The sequence below is a fragment of the Micromesistius poutassou genome (assembly GCF_964030765.1).
Source record: "Micromesistius poutassou genome assembly, chromosome: 11".
NCBI lineage: Eukaryota > Metazoa > Chordata > Actinopteri > Gadiformes > Gadidae > Micromesistius > Micromesistius poutassou.
This window is the reverse complement of record NC_140281.1, coordinates 10,655,838-10,670,494: the sequence shown is the minus strand read 5'-3', so window position 1 is coordinate 10,670,494 and position 14,657 is coordinate 10,655,838. Positions and strand designations below refer to the sequence as shown.

At 47.8% G+C, this 14,657-nt stretch overlaps 1 protein-coding gene across 1 annotated transcript; it reads right to left on the bottom strand.

Annotated features, from left to right (window-relative positions):
* Nucleotides 1-835: 835 nt before the first annotated feature.
* ipo4 (importin 4) lies at nucleotides 836-13,366 on the bottom strand. Its single transcript, XM_084475076.1, has 30 exons — nucleotides 13,001-13,366; nucleotides 12,643-12,729; nucleotides 12,357-12,436; nucleotides 12,220-12,261; nucleotides 11,890-12,019; nucleotides 11,176-11,358; nucleotides 10,805-10,870; nucleotides 10,515-10,616; nucleotides 10,334-10,417; nucleotides 9,874-10,029; nucleotides 9,701-9,754; nucleotides 9,305-9,414; nucleotides 8,920-9,028; nucleotides 8,440-8,569; nucleotides 8,223-8,336; nucleotides 7,721-7,834; nucleotides 7,069-7,192; nucleotides 6,572-6,683; nucleotides 6,255-6,385; nucleotides 6,085-6,162; nucleotides 5,721-5,778; nucleotides 5,364-5,469; nucleotides 4,489-4,682; nucleotides 3,759-3,809; nucleotides 3,473-3,598; nucleotides 3,035-3,261; nucleotides 2,563-2,695; nucleotides 1,936-2,040; nucleotides 1,758-1,827; nucleotides 836-1,447 (listed from the first exon to the last, which is right to left on the bottom strand). The coding sequence occupies exons 1-30, from the start codon at nucleotides 13,064-13,066 to the stop codon at nucleotides 1,317-1,319; spliced, it is 3,273 nt and encodes a 1,090-aa protein (XP_084331202.1). The 5' UTR covers nucleotides 13,067-13,366; the 3' UTR covers nucleotides 836-1,316.
* Between the last annotated feature and the right edge of the window lie 1,291 nt (nucleotides 13,367-14,657).

Below are 14,657 nucleotides of genomic sequence, written 5' to 3'. Positions count from 1 at the left end.
ATGGAATAAACGCTGACGTCTGGAACGGTCCAGAGGAGCCGCAGCAATCTGTCCATTAACTGACCGACAGAGAATTAATCTCATCTAATGACGATAATCGATTCATCGTTTGAGTCATTTATCTAGGACAAATAACAAACATTTGCTGCTTATCGTTTGGTTCAATATTATTAAAGAGTTTAGTTTTACTGGTTTGTCAGATACAAAGATATTTAAGACATCAAACAAAATGATTAATCTCTGTATCAAAAAGGTTATTGTTAGATTAATCTATGCGGAAAATAACAGTTAGTTGAAGCCCCACTATCAAGTTTCGATTTGAGGAAATCAAAGTGTTTGACTGAACCCAACATCCAAAAGTTATAATTAAATCATTAATTAATTCATTAAGTAAGTTGTTAAAAAAAAGTGTGTTTAATATATTGTTTGGTCAAGCATGGTTTGGTTTTGGCAGTGTAGCTCGTCCATGTTAGTATATAATAATCAACATTTGTTTGAAAGACATTTCCCCCGCAGTTACAATGTTAAATGTGTGTACTATAGCTTTTGAAACAGAGCTGTACAATGTAGTGGGTTAATAAAGTGTGACTCATGAAAAGTATCAAGCTTGTGTCATGCAAACAAGATGAACGAACAAATAAATGAAAGAGACGCTTTTTGTAACAAACGTGTGTTTGCGGGCCTGCCTTATTATATTCACTGCATGGGGAGCATTATCAACTAAAGAGTCTGTAGAAGAGTTACTTGCTTGCTTGAGGAAAGCCAGCACAGGCCTTTCTGTACACAATACAATATATGGGAACAAAATAAATAGAAAAGAAGCTGGACGAACGTGTCTGAGAAAAAGAGGCATTTATATGTCCAATTCATAACTTGTCAAAAGGAAGTTGGTAGTTTTTCGGAATAGCAAACAAAAAATGAGGAGGGGGGGAGGGAAGCAAATCCTGCTAAATGTGAAGAATGGCGCCAGAGAAAAAAGAAATAGAGTGGTATGTTATGTCATAAAACTTGGCATGCACACAAACAAATAAATTAAAAAAAGTTAATACTAGCAAACAACAGTTGTTGGATGAAACATGAGCCGACACAACATGGTGCTGAACAAGCAGGAAAAAGGGGTTTCCGAAATGCATGTATACTTAAGACTGCTCTCCCATTCGTCTTCTCAGTTTGGTTTTGCAATGGAAGTAGAAAGTAGAGATTTATTGTATGGTTTTATCATATTTCATGTTGCTCTTTTTCTAAAACTGGTTTTCCCAGAGGAGCAGTTGGTCAGCTGGATGGTTGGGGGGGGGGGGAGGAGGGGGAGGGTGGGGCTACGACATGCTGATGGCGGCGCTCAGCACGGCCTGCTGCTCAGCAGGAAGTGAGGTCACTGCGGCCTGGAACTCCGCTGAGTGCTGCTGGGCAAAGTTGCGGATCAGCAGGCCCAAGTGGTTCTGGGTCTCTGCGGAGGGGGGCAAAAAATATGAGATTACATGGAAAGGTTAACAATGATCCATGATCCGTTATGATTTTCCCATTTGTATAGGTTAATAAGGATCAGGTGACATTGATTCTCATGCCCCAAAAACATTTTTGGTATCACTAACACACATAAAATACAACGTGTGAGTATTTTTGTGCGATAGTATTGAGGTAAAGGTGAGGAAAATGCATGTCGTTTCAAAAACACAAGGGAGTCATCCTGATGTATTAGCGTTCCTTTCCACAAGCTCAGTTTAAAAACACATGCTCTTAAACACGGAAGGCCTCACCTGTGTCCACATCTTTGGTTCCCAGCACGTGGGTGGCAGCGGCCACTATCGTCTTCATCTGGCTCACGATCTGACAACAGAAACCAGACACCGAGCGGTTCAGACATTTGAAATGCAAGCCGTGGTCAGAGAGCTGAAAGTAGGCCGGGGCCCGGTAAGTGGAGCAGGGTGTTCTCACCAGGCCGGGGCTGTGGGTGTACAGCATGGCCAGGCAGCTGTACACCGTCTTGTTCTCCTCCAGGTCCTCTTCCAGGGGCAGGCGGGCCACCAGGGCGGGGATCACCTGGGAGAGAGGAGGACCACATGCTGATGGAAACACAGTTCTGTTCACATTAAGAAAATAATTAATGTATTTGGTTTTCCTTTTGCAAAACAAAAAGTGATAGTGTGTTGTTTAGTGCAAAGGATTGATCCTGGTTCAAAACTTGACTTAATTAACAGATCAACTTTAGGTATGATTTAAAAATGGACTCAAAATGCTTAGCTTAAACGCCTGCTGCTGCATGAGTAACCAATTACTTTAGTTACTGTTTGGATTGGTAAAGTCTATCAAACATTCTGTCAACACCGATAGAGCGAACGGGATTGCTTTTTTCAAGAAAGTGAAACCATGGAACAGCAGTCTAGCCCTGTCAATAAATGAAAAGCCTCTACCAGAAATAAGGGAGACTGTCATTTTGATAGGGATTGTGGATCCGCGTTTGCCGTCATAATCTCAATCCAAAAATGGAAATTCAATACGGCCGAATGGCTCTCACACAATTGGACTGCGGAGACGGCCTAGCGGGGGGACAGCGTAGCGTACCTGCTCCAGGGGGATGACCTCCACGTTGCTGCTGATCATCCGGCACAGGGCGGCACACAGGTTGTCAATGACCCGGCGGTCGTCCTCCTTGGACAGCAGGTTGGAGAACACAGACAGCATCATGGGGAAGTCGCTGTCGGACACACCGTTAAGGAACACACAGCGGTGGAGGGGAATGCACACACACACTCATTTTTGCCCAGTACATTTACACTGTACCATATAATGCACACCAGTGATGACTACAAACTGTAGTAACTTTGATGTAACCTACACACATCTGGTGCTTTAAGAATCGTGGTCATGCAGCAGTCGAGCTTTCCATCATATACTTTAAACAGTTTCAGCCTCACTTTGATTTAAAAACCCCTTTGCTGAATCACAAACGTCCCCAATCAAACGACAAGGGACGCAACGGACGCTCCAACGGCGAGCGGCCGTGTGCGTTTGGCGGCGGCGACGGGGAGGATACGCTACGATGACGGGGCCGGCTGCCTCCGCCAGGGCGCCCAGCCCGAAGACGCTGTTGTTGCGGACCTCGGCGTTGCTGTCCCTCACGCCCGCCACCAGCACGGGCAGCAGTCGGTTGGCCAGGCGGCCCGCCACCTCCCGGCCCCCGGCCACGCTCACCAGGGACTGCAGCACCTCGCCCAGCGTGCCCACCGAGAAGGAGCGGTCCGCCACCGTGCACGACGCCTTCTGCCCAAAGGGAAGTACAGAGGTGAGGGTCCGGCTGGGGCAAGCTTTTAAACGTTGAAAACTGATTGGGAAATAACCAATGAAATCACTAACATCATTAATATCCAAACAATAAAAGGGATCAGACTTTTTTTTTTTTTGGGGGGGGGGGGGGGATCCATTAGGTGAACTTCATTGCCCAATCATGCCACACAGAGCTGCCCTGACTTACTGCCTTGCTCATGATGAGGGGCAGCAGGTCGTTGAGGTAGGGGAGGAAGGCGTCGGCGGGCACGGCCGAGGCCAGAAGCGGGATGCCCTCGCCGGCAAACTCCTGCAGCATGGCGTCATACTCGGCCTGGAGAGAACGGGCGGCGCACACGGTACACCGAGATCAATTTGGGAACAAACTGTTACTTTTTAACTTTGTGCACCACAGATGAGGGAGGAAGATAGAAATCAAGTCATTCCTAAAAGTGTTCAATCCAACATCAGAGGCATTCAAAAGGAGAGCCCACCTGTTGGTCCTCATCTTCGGCCTCATCTCCCCCACCATCCTGACACACCGTCTGGGTGTCAGAAGAAACGTTAAGTCAGAGGGAACCAGGAGTAGCTCACTTTCCATCACAAGCTTCAGCATTTTATGGACGGATATGACATTGTACAAAAAAGTTAAGAGTTAAGTTCCTAGTAAAAGTCTCCCCTGAATTGTCCAGCCCAACTTGTCATCGGACGGTTCACATCATTAACTCTGAATGACTAATACAGCGCAGGTGTTGTGTTAAGGGCAGACAAAGGTTTTTCCCCATTGGACAGAGGCCATGTTTGACTTGGCTCACTTGCTCCCTCATTCTCTATATGGTGGATAATACACAGTGCACCATTTAGAGTGTAGCAGAAATTGGAACACTAATTACGTGGCATGAATCCATCTGTGCGATATGAATTGGTTGCATAAACCAGCCACAGCGTGTTATAGATGACTCCATGAGAGCTCATTTGTATCCCTTGCATGTGTCAAACCATCTCTATTGGATGAATCTGATGACAATGCTTGTACCAATTTCACGGTGCATTATGGACTTTAAGCAGTACACTATGTGGGGAACAAGACTTTCCCATGGACAGCCCCAGAAAACAGTGACAGCCTACAAGTAGTTAATAAGGTCCCAAGTGGACCGATTCAAAAAAAGGGAGACCAAACTGCTTTCCCCATTGGGGAAAGCGTTTGTTCCCCGCCCACCCCACCTTCTTCTTCAGCACGTCCCGGATGACGTGGCTGATGTCCTGCAGGCGCCCGGGCTGCTGCAGCGCCTCCCCCTGGCAGGACTTGACCACGCCGTTCATGGCCTCCAGAACACTCATGACCACGTGGCGCTCCCGCTCTGAGCGCACCGTCTCCACCAGGCAGGGCAGCACCACGTCCAGCAGCTTGTGCATCGCTAAAGGGGGGTGGGAGGGGGTCAGGAGCGTCAGTTGAGCCCACAGAGACTCCATGTTCATGTTTCGTGTTTTTAGTGTGGACCAAAAAACGAAAAAGACCATTTTGGATGAACCTTGCATTTCTGATGGCGAGGGCTTCACTGCATGGATGTGGTATTTTTTTTTTTTACTACTGCAGCACTAAAAAAAAATCTTTGTAGGTAATTTGGCTTGCTCTCAGTGTAACATGCAAGTCACTTTGGATAAAGGGATGTTCCAATCTAAATGAGTAAATGTTTTTTTTCCATATCTTTGGAGTTGCAGGTTGGAAAGAGGAAAACCTAACCTCTCCCAAAAAAAAAAAAGGTCAGTGGTAAAGTTGAAAGGCTTTCGTTAAAACAACTTCCCTTGAATGACCAGAACTGAGTCATGAGCCTAATCGCATCCGATGTGTGTGTGTGTGCACCTCGGATGACCTTGGCTTGCAACGCTACACCCTGCCCCACCAAAACCACGACGGTGCAGTCTGCGCTGGCAGAATAGATGTGCTGCGTCGCAGGGGATTTTCAGAGTGGGGCGGGTGAATAGGGAGGGGATTGGGTGAGGGTAGGTGAATAGGGAAGGGATGAGGGTAGGTGAATAGTGAGGGGACGGGGGGGTGGGGGAGTGGGGAGGGGACGACGGCGGGTGCGGTGCCCTACCCTGGTGGTTGGCCTCGCTGGGATTCTCCTTCCACACTTTGTGCTGAGCTCGGCAGAACTGGCCCATGGCTCCGAACGCGGCACGCCTCACATCCTCATGGGGGAACTGGTGAAAGAGAGAGAGAGTGTGTGTGAGAGCGCGCGCGTGTGTGTGTGCGTGTGTTTTGGATAGCAAAAGATGAAAGCCAAGAGCTCCCATTAAATATGTAGAGGCAGGTGGTGGCGGTGTCACCCAAGGGAAGAGTCTTTTGTGCCTTTTCATCACAAAACTCTCAGGACAAGTACATATGTCTCCCTCTCCCTTCCTCCCTCTCGCCCAAGTGCGGTTAGGCAGGTGGTTGTGTACGGGGGACTGACCTCCTTCATGTCGTAGACCTGCTGGAAGCAGGTCTCCAGGTAGGGCTGGAAGGCCACACTGCCAGGGGTGGGAAAAACAAATGTTACACAGTGTTGACACTGACCAGAGGGACAATGCTCCAAAAACCTTTTGGAATATTATCTCACAGAATGGAACCAGTAACAAATGATTGTGGTCGATTTACTTTAAACATTAAAAAAAATATAAGACTCTGCATAATGTTATTTACAACGATACAATTTCGACGCTGGTTTTTCATTGGTTCCGTTAGATTTGTGCGACCGCCACTCCCGGGAGGCGGTTCAAACCTTTGTCATTCGACCCATTAACAGCCGACAGACTTGATTCTGCGTGGGAGCTCACCCAGTGTTGAAGGCGATCTCCCCCAGCGCGTCGCAGGCGTCCTCCTTCTCGTCGATGAAGGCGTTCTCCACGCTGAACCTGAGGACGACACGGCCGTCATTGGAGACTCAGTCAGAGAGGACATCTGAGCGCTAGTGTGCGTCGCTGAGGGGCCGCCTCGCTCCACCTACCCGGCGATGTCGTGGAGGTCGATCTGCTCCTCGTCCGTCAAGATGGTGTCTCCGTCTTTCTCGATTTCGTCGTCGGCGTCGTCGTCGTCTTCGTCCAGGAGGACGAAGGTCTTGTCTTCTTCCAGGTGCGTCTGAGAGCCAAGGACTCAAGTTTAGTTGAACACTTCGGTAGGAGATTTATTCTAGCAGCATTTGCTGAAATTCTCTTGACATCCATCCCTACGGCAATCGATCAATCAAATGCTCTGACAAAAGACTTTGGGTATCTGTGATTGACGCATGCCTGTAATAAGCCTTCCGGTCATTTAATTAGTTACCGTGACTCCTTCTGTCGACTTGAGCCCCATCAGCATGACTGTGGTGATGGAGTTGAGGTGAGGGGTCAGGCAGTCTGGGCTGACGGTGGACACGGCAGAGTACAGGCTGTACCTGCAATACGGAAACACAGAGTTAGAGAGAGAAAGACAGACAGAAAGAGGGCGAGCAAGCAAGTGAGCGAGCAAGCGAGCGAGCGAGCAAGAGAGAGAGAGAAAGAGAGTGACTAAGGGGGATAGAGAGAGAAAATACAGAGTGTATAGTGTTTAAAGAAAGAACCGTGGATTATAGGAAGGCCGTAGTTACAACTATGTAAATAACACAATACGCGGGAAGATAACCCAACCCCAGAAAGGCTCAGGAAGAAAAGCTCTGATTTCAAGATCCAAAAGAGTAACGGGCAAAAGAAGAGCTACCCCCACTGATGAGTCTCGCTGCAGGTGAGACTCATCGGCTACACGAGCGTCACGTGTTAGAAATGCCCTGAGGACGGACGTACGTGCAGCGGCGCAGGTCCGGGTCGTCGATGGTGTTGCTGAGGTTGATGCCGAGCTGGACGCACTCTGCGGCCAGCGGCCCGAACACGTCCTTGCCGATGGTGCGGGCCAGCACCGACAGGGTGTCTGCAAAACCACACCAGCAGAAGATCAGCCGCCTCTTCACGGCTGTGTCATCGTAGCACTTGCATGGGTCATCAGGCTCATTATGCAGCCGGTACTTTTATGTGCCTAGGGGCATGAGTAGTAGACTTGTCGTCACTAGTTTGGACTACTACCCGTACCTGGGACGTAACAGGTAGCAGACTCATAGTTAGGGGTATGGGTGACACCGGTGTTCGTCCCATGGGTCAATCAGAGTCAGTTTGAGAACCTGCATCTAGATACCCAAAAGATATACATGGACCTTTTCCATCATGGGTCATAGTTTGTGCTCAACTGAGGCCCTATTCCGGGGACTCCAGTTATAGAAGGACACGTAGGCTGAGGAATTAGGCTGGTCATTCACTTCCACTCTTTTTCACTATCCATTACGCTGGCCTTGTAAGACTACAACCGCGACGGTCATTATAAAGAACACATCAAAATACAAGGAAGGAACGCCCGGTCCATGACCAGGGCTTTGCTACAGGTGCTGTGCAGCGGGCCACGTACCGAGGGCCTGGGTCTGCAGGGCCCTCATCTCCTCCGTGGTGGCCGTGAGGAAGCCCTTCAGGCTCTCGATGACCGGGGGGAAGTAGGGAACCAGGAGCTCCTTGGCAGCGTTGGCTGGAATACGAGACGGAGAGCGACCACACAGAAGGTCACACAGGGCTACCCAGCAGAACACATAAAGAATGGACCAAGACCAAAAGATGGCCTAAAATGACCCGAGTATTACCTCATTTCAAATATTTGTTCAATTAGAAAAGTAAAGGAATCAAAACCACAATAGTTTCCTTATAAAACGCTAATGTAGGGGGGGGGCTTGGTGGCTCAACAGTTCGCTAACCACGTAGGCAATACACCTTGTAGTAGCCCAGGGTTCGAGTCCCACCTTTGGTTCCATGCTATATGCGATTCCCCCTCTTCAACACTTTCCTGTATCTAGTCACTGTTGTCCATAAAAAGGCACAAAAAAACCCCATAAAACCCATAGGACCCTCTAGGAACGGACCTATGGCGCCGATGGCGGACACAGCCAGCTCTTTGATCTTGAGCTCCTCCGCGTTGTGCAGGGCAGAGAGCATGGTCTCCATCAAGGTGGGCAGATAGGGGGCGATCTCCTCTCCTGTCAGGACAGACAAAACAATGTCAACCGGGACATGATGGACCTCTTTAAAATCAGACCGAGAACATCTGCTGGGGCCTTGCGCTGCACACAGTCTTCTCACCCAGGTTCTCCATGAAGTTCTCCAGGGCGTAGAAGGCCTTGGTGACGTGGCCCACCTTGGCCTGGTTCAGGCAGGACATGTAGCCCAGCAGCAGGGGCATCAGCTCGCTGCAGTACTTGCTCACCTCGGGCTGGGGACAACATGACACTGCTATGTTACTTCCACCCTTAGACCCACAATGCATTGTTGATGCACGGCAACATCGTTCTAGATAAAAGTCCAACCCACACCAAGACACTACGCAATGTGGGCTATATTGACGTATTGTGTGATTATATCAACCCGATACCTTTTTTAAACTTACCCTAACCCAATTATTTTATTTTATTTTTTTTTTTTTTTTTTATAATCGCTTACTCTGTATGTGCGCCCTGTTGTCAAATAAATGAACTGAACTTTAGCCATGTGACAGTTACATATTCTGTGTATTCGCTAAGTCAATCTATACTCCTTAATCTACTTAATGCGGCCGTGGCTGACCTGCAAGTGTTCGGAGAACTGTCCCAGGGCAAAGAGGCCAGCACTGCGCACCACCTGGTTACTGTCAGACAGACTCTGGCACACGGTCTGGAGCATGGAGGACAGCAGCCTAGCAACACACACACACACACACACACACACACACACACACACACACACACACACACACACACACACACACACACACACACACACACACACACACACACACACACACACACACACACACACACACACAAAGTCAGCATCAACGTTGATCCACTTTGTTCAATGATATTAAGACAGGGGCTCCATTTGAGTTCAGGTGTAAAAAATGAATGTCACAGAGGATCATATGTCTGGGATTGTATCAGGCAAAAGCTTTGACAGAATTAGAGGGACTCACTTGGTGCGTATGTGATCTGCACAACCCTCAGCCAGCACGGCCAAGCACATGAGGCCCCCCTTCCTCTCATAGGGGTTTCCACTGGAGAGACAGGCCTGGGCCAGTGGCATCTGTTGCACACACACACACACACACACACACACACACACACACACACACACACACACACACACACACACACACACACACACACACACACACACACACACACACACACACACACACACACACACACACAATATCCCAGGGGCTTAGCTACTAGACCAGTCGAGCCACAGCTGATGTAAACTATAGGAAGCAGTGCACTCACTATACAATAATGGTATTTCGAGAATTAGCATGAGTCACGATGTGGCGATAACTCCGCTCGACAGCTGAGGGGCGGTGATCACGTACCAGCTGCTGGAACAGCTTCTCCGGGGGCATGTGGAGCGCCATGGTATCGATAACCTGGAAACACACACACACACAAGTTTCCTAGATATCCTTGTAGGCTTGCTTACTGAAGCAGGGTTATTGACAGTGGGCGAGAGAGCGTGTGCGCGGGGGGGGGGGAGGGGTTGCCTCACCTGGGCGGCGTAGTGCTTGGGGCTCTCGCTGTCGGAGCCGTCCCCGCTGTCGTTCTCATCGTCTTCGGGGTCCTCCTCGCCAGGTGGGGGCGCCGCGCTGAGCACGGGGAAGATGGCCTGCAGGATGGGGCTGAGGAGCTTGTGCTTCAGCACCGTCTGCAGGGAGGGAGGGAGGGGTTTACTCTCGGGCGTGAGGCTACTGCAGACTACCATAGATAGAAATATGGTACTTGGAAAACAAAGCATTTTTTCAGTTTTTACCTGAATCATTTTCTTAAAATGTTATCACAAATAGACTATGGAATTTTTTTCAATTACAAAAAATTGAAGCAATGCTTAAAGAGAAAATTCTACTGGAAGAAATTAATATTTAGGGTCAAACAATAGTCTGGGACACCACTGCAAAGCACTTTTATACAACAAACTGGCACAAACCCTCCCCGCGCGGCCGCGTGCTCACCTTGCTCTTCAGGCGGATGAGGAAGGCGATGCAGGAGAGGGCTTTGACGCGCAGGGAGTCGCTCAGCGCGGTGTCCGTGCTCACCTGGCGTGGGGGAGGACAACACACGTGGTATGAGGGCGAGGCTGAAGACCAAAACACCTGTAACAACCTCCGGCGAGTGGGACGAGCCGTTGCTGACCTCCAAGCAGAAGTGGACGATTTCCACGATGTGCGGGACGATGATGGACACCTCACTCTCCATCAGCTCGTCAAAGATCTCCATGGCCTCGCTGGCTTGGTCCTGCACGCACACACGTGCACAATGGTATTACTTCAACCCGAGCCGCAATGCGGTTTGATTAATTGCATGTGGTTGTATCACTCACACACACACACACACACACACACACACACACACACACACACACACACACACACACACACACACACACACACACACACACACACACACACACACGTTCTGCCTACCTGATCGGCCTTGATGAGGTGTTTCAGTGCGATGATCATTTTTGGGATAAGGGAGCGCATCAGGTTCTGAAAGGCAACGGACCATCACTCAAATGAACACAGAGTAGCCATTTCAGATTGGTCTTTTTCCTTGATAGGAGGGATATTCGATTCAGGCACAGAAATATATAAGCGCTTAAACATGTTGAAAATACTAAAGAATATCTAACAACAACGAAGCTTGGTTAAACATTATTTATTCTGATTTAAACTGTATTTGCCCAGGGATGGTAATAAAAAACAAATTGCTATGTACAACAGGGGCCAGGCAAGCAGCACAAGTTGCAAGAGGGAAAAGGAGCCGTTAAGCTCAGCCGTTAAGAGCGTCTCACCATCTCCTCAGAGCCCACGTAGGCGGTGATGGCGGTGAGGGTGAGGATGCAGTAGTACAGGCACGCTGGGTTCTCCAGGTCCTGCTGCAGGATGTCCCCAAACAGCTGCAGCAGCTGGTGGTAGTGGGGCTTGAAGGGCTCCGGGTTGGACTCCACCACCTTGCTCAGCAGCAGCAAGCCCACCTGGGAAGAGGGGAAGAGGGTTGGCGACAGCGTCGCTGGACTGATATGTTGATTTCAAATTGAAAGTGTTAAAAAAATTAATGATTCTTATCTCTTTGATAGTTATCTTTTTCTGTAGTGTTATAACGGTATTGATTTTTGTTTTAATTAAAAACTCTCCACAAAATGAATCACAAAAAATCAAGAATTCATATCTCCTTTGACAATCATCATCACTCATTTTCCACACCGAAAACATTCACATCTTAATTTGGAAGGAAATCATATAGGCCTTGTACATCACAATACATCATGGGATAGGATTCGAGAGAGTTGTAGTACTGTAAAATACTAAATCCACGTAAATATACTGTCACGTTGGCTAATGAGAAGCACTGTGGCCGTTTTAAAACACAACCATGTCTCTCCATGGTGAAAATAATGAATTACTAGTACTCATACTAACATGATACCTTACAGTTCAATGCTCCTAGGCTTCCAAAATGGAGGAAGTCATTGCAATTGGAGGCTCCATTGTGATAGGAACCCTACCTGTCTGTCCTGGGGGTTGTTGCTCTTGGTGGACTGGTTGAGAAGCTCCAGGAGGGCGGGCCAGCGGTCTGGGGTCTCGTGCTTTACCATCACTGCGCTCAGTTGGGAGAGCGAGTGACGCACAGTGTGGCTGCAAAGGAACACAAGGGAAGAGCTCACCCAACAGGCTTCCATTCCTCATTCACATGCACACTGTGTTTGGCATGTGTAGTCATGCAAAGGTGTATGTATACGTGTCTGCTGCTTTGCACAAAAATATCTGAATTAACATGGCAGTCTTGGTTATGTATTATGATTTCTGTCAAAATAAGGGTTTTGTATGTGTCTCACTCTGATTCCTGGGTGAAGGCTTGCAGCACCACCACCTTGAGGCTGTGAAATCCAATGGAAAATGTTAATGAAATTGAAGAGGGTCTTCATGATAAATACTGTGGTGTGTCAGTACACAGAAAGACTCATGCGTCTACCTTTCTCTGTGATCAGGACTTATCTTCTTCCAGTGCTTCTTCACCCTCATCCTCAGCATCACTGCAGCTGACTGGCGAATCTAATCAAGGTTTTAAGTTTAAAATTGAGTCAATGTCTATGGCATCCCAGAGACTATGGGATATAAAATGGGGGGGGGGTCACATTTAAATACATTTGATACACACCTCCCTCGCACCCATTAGGTTAACATTCATTTGTGACATTATATGGACCACATTAAAGATAGTACTTTCTCATCGTTTCTTTCTTATACACCCACAATACCTGATGGTTCTGGGAAGTGGTCATGACAGCACACAGGGCTGGGATAATTGCAGGGTCTTTGAACGCCAGCTTCAACTGGGCTGTGGCCTGTTGACGGGACAAAACGGATCACCACGTTGACAATAACGGTGATGAAGAGCAGACAGCAGATGTCAATAGGATCATGTATTCTCATCGAGCATGTTTGACAAGCCGCCCTGTTTTCACATGGCACTATGACAAAATATGCCCAGTTTTGACTTGGCACTATGACAAAATTAGCCCAGTTTTCACATGGCACTATGACAACGGGTTGCCAGAGCCGCTGTCACCGTGAAACGTTCATCGCCACTAACTACACAGAGCGTAGTGTCTTTACCTGCTGAATAACTGCATTGTCAGGCTGTGTCAGCTGCAACAGAATTTGCTCCAGTTCCTCTGACATCTCGGCACCTAAGTTATGATCTTCCCTTCGTTGAATGTCGGAGTGGGGTTTCAAAAGTTGGGAGGGAGGGAGGGTTCTCCTTTCCTTCACTTGGATATTAGCGACGTGTCGGACAAATATTGTAAAACCAGACAAGATATATGAACACGTTGTCACTCGCTATCCGGGCAGCCTCACTGCGTAACGACAAGTGTGCCGATGGATATGATCGATATTGCGTAAGCCGGTAGGGAGGGAGACCCGAATCGGTGGTGGTTGAGATTCAAGTCGTGACATTCAATCTGGATCTTTTCATCCAGTCGCCTCCACGCGGGGCAGAACCAGCGTTGAGGCAGCAGCGGTACCATGTGAGTTCACTTGTTAAAGGGACCGCGCATTATTTCAGCGGCTGGTGGAACTGCACAGCGCCTGCAGTTGGAATGGAGGGCACCGTACACGTTGCAGAACATAAGAGAAACGGACAGTCTCCGCAGCCGTACATCTCAAATGATGCTGTAATGTAACTCTAATTATTGCATAGCGATTGAATCCACCAACCACATAACAACATACAGGATTAAAATATTTTCCTTTGTTCAAGGGTACAAAAAACATCTCCTGCGCCACGCTGCCTATCACTGCTGACATGGAGCAAAACTTTGCTAGTTGTTTTGATTTTCTACTGGAGAGCCCTGCCAGCCTTAACCCACTGAAAACAAGCTTGCATTGCATTGATAGCCTAGGTCACTTAGTTTTGCCAGAATGGGCTGGTACTTCATGATTTTATCATTAACGGCAATGCCCATGTAGAGATCATACACAGCCTATTTCAAGTAACAGCACCTCCCTTCTGTCTGTCTAAAAACACCACATCAGGGGTGTTAGGGATGTTACACAACACATCAATAGCGCTGCTAAACCACTCAGGCATAATTCATGAATGTTTGTACATGAACATTTTCTGGAAATACCCCCCCCCCCCCCACACACACACACACACACACACACACACACACAGACACGAAAAGGACAACCATGTGTAATTTCACAGTGTTTTCAGATCTATTATTTATGTCTAAGTTCTGATGTTTATTATTATTCATCTTGTATTTAATTTGTATGTTTTCTCATTCTGTATTTACTGTTATCATTTCCATGAACATTGTACATGGTTAGCGTAAGTATATGCCAAATAAAGTAATTACTTTCTTTACTTCATTGGCCAGTGAGTGAGGTTGCTGGTTAATTCAACCTTCAAAGACATTTTTATTGAGAGAATTTTAGATGTCTCTGTGAAAATGTATTCAAATTGAGAAACAGATCATCTAGTCCATCAACCCTTGATCCCTTGAAGGCACCTCTTAAAGCCACTCAGGGTGGAATGCAACCTTTCTTTGTGTGCATCAACCACTCCTCAGATGATCAGCAAACCCTCCACCACATGGTCTCAACCTCCAACAAGCTCTCATCTGCATCTGAGACGACATCTCCATGATAATGCACTGCACAAATGTGTTCCTCCACCCAAACCCACAGCCTCTGACATCACCCCTCTAACCTCACCCACTCAGCCCTTTGCTCCTTCTCTCTTCAATTCAATTTAATTTTATTT

Bases quoted from the DNA above. Each gene is read 5' to 3' on its own strand.
- ipo4 (XM_084475076.1), bottom strand. From the start codon at position 13,066: ATGTCAGAGGAACTGGAGCAAATTCTGTTGCAGCTGACACAGCCTGAC. The intron at 12,020-12,219 runs GTGAGACACATA...GTTCCTTTGCAG, and splicing joins GCCTTCACCCAGGAATCAGA to CCACACTGTGCGTCACTCGC. The intron at 5,779-6,084 runs GTGAGCTCCCAC...CACCCCTGGCAG, and splicing joins GAGATCGCCTTCAACACTGG to TGTGGCCTTCCAGCCCTACC.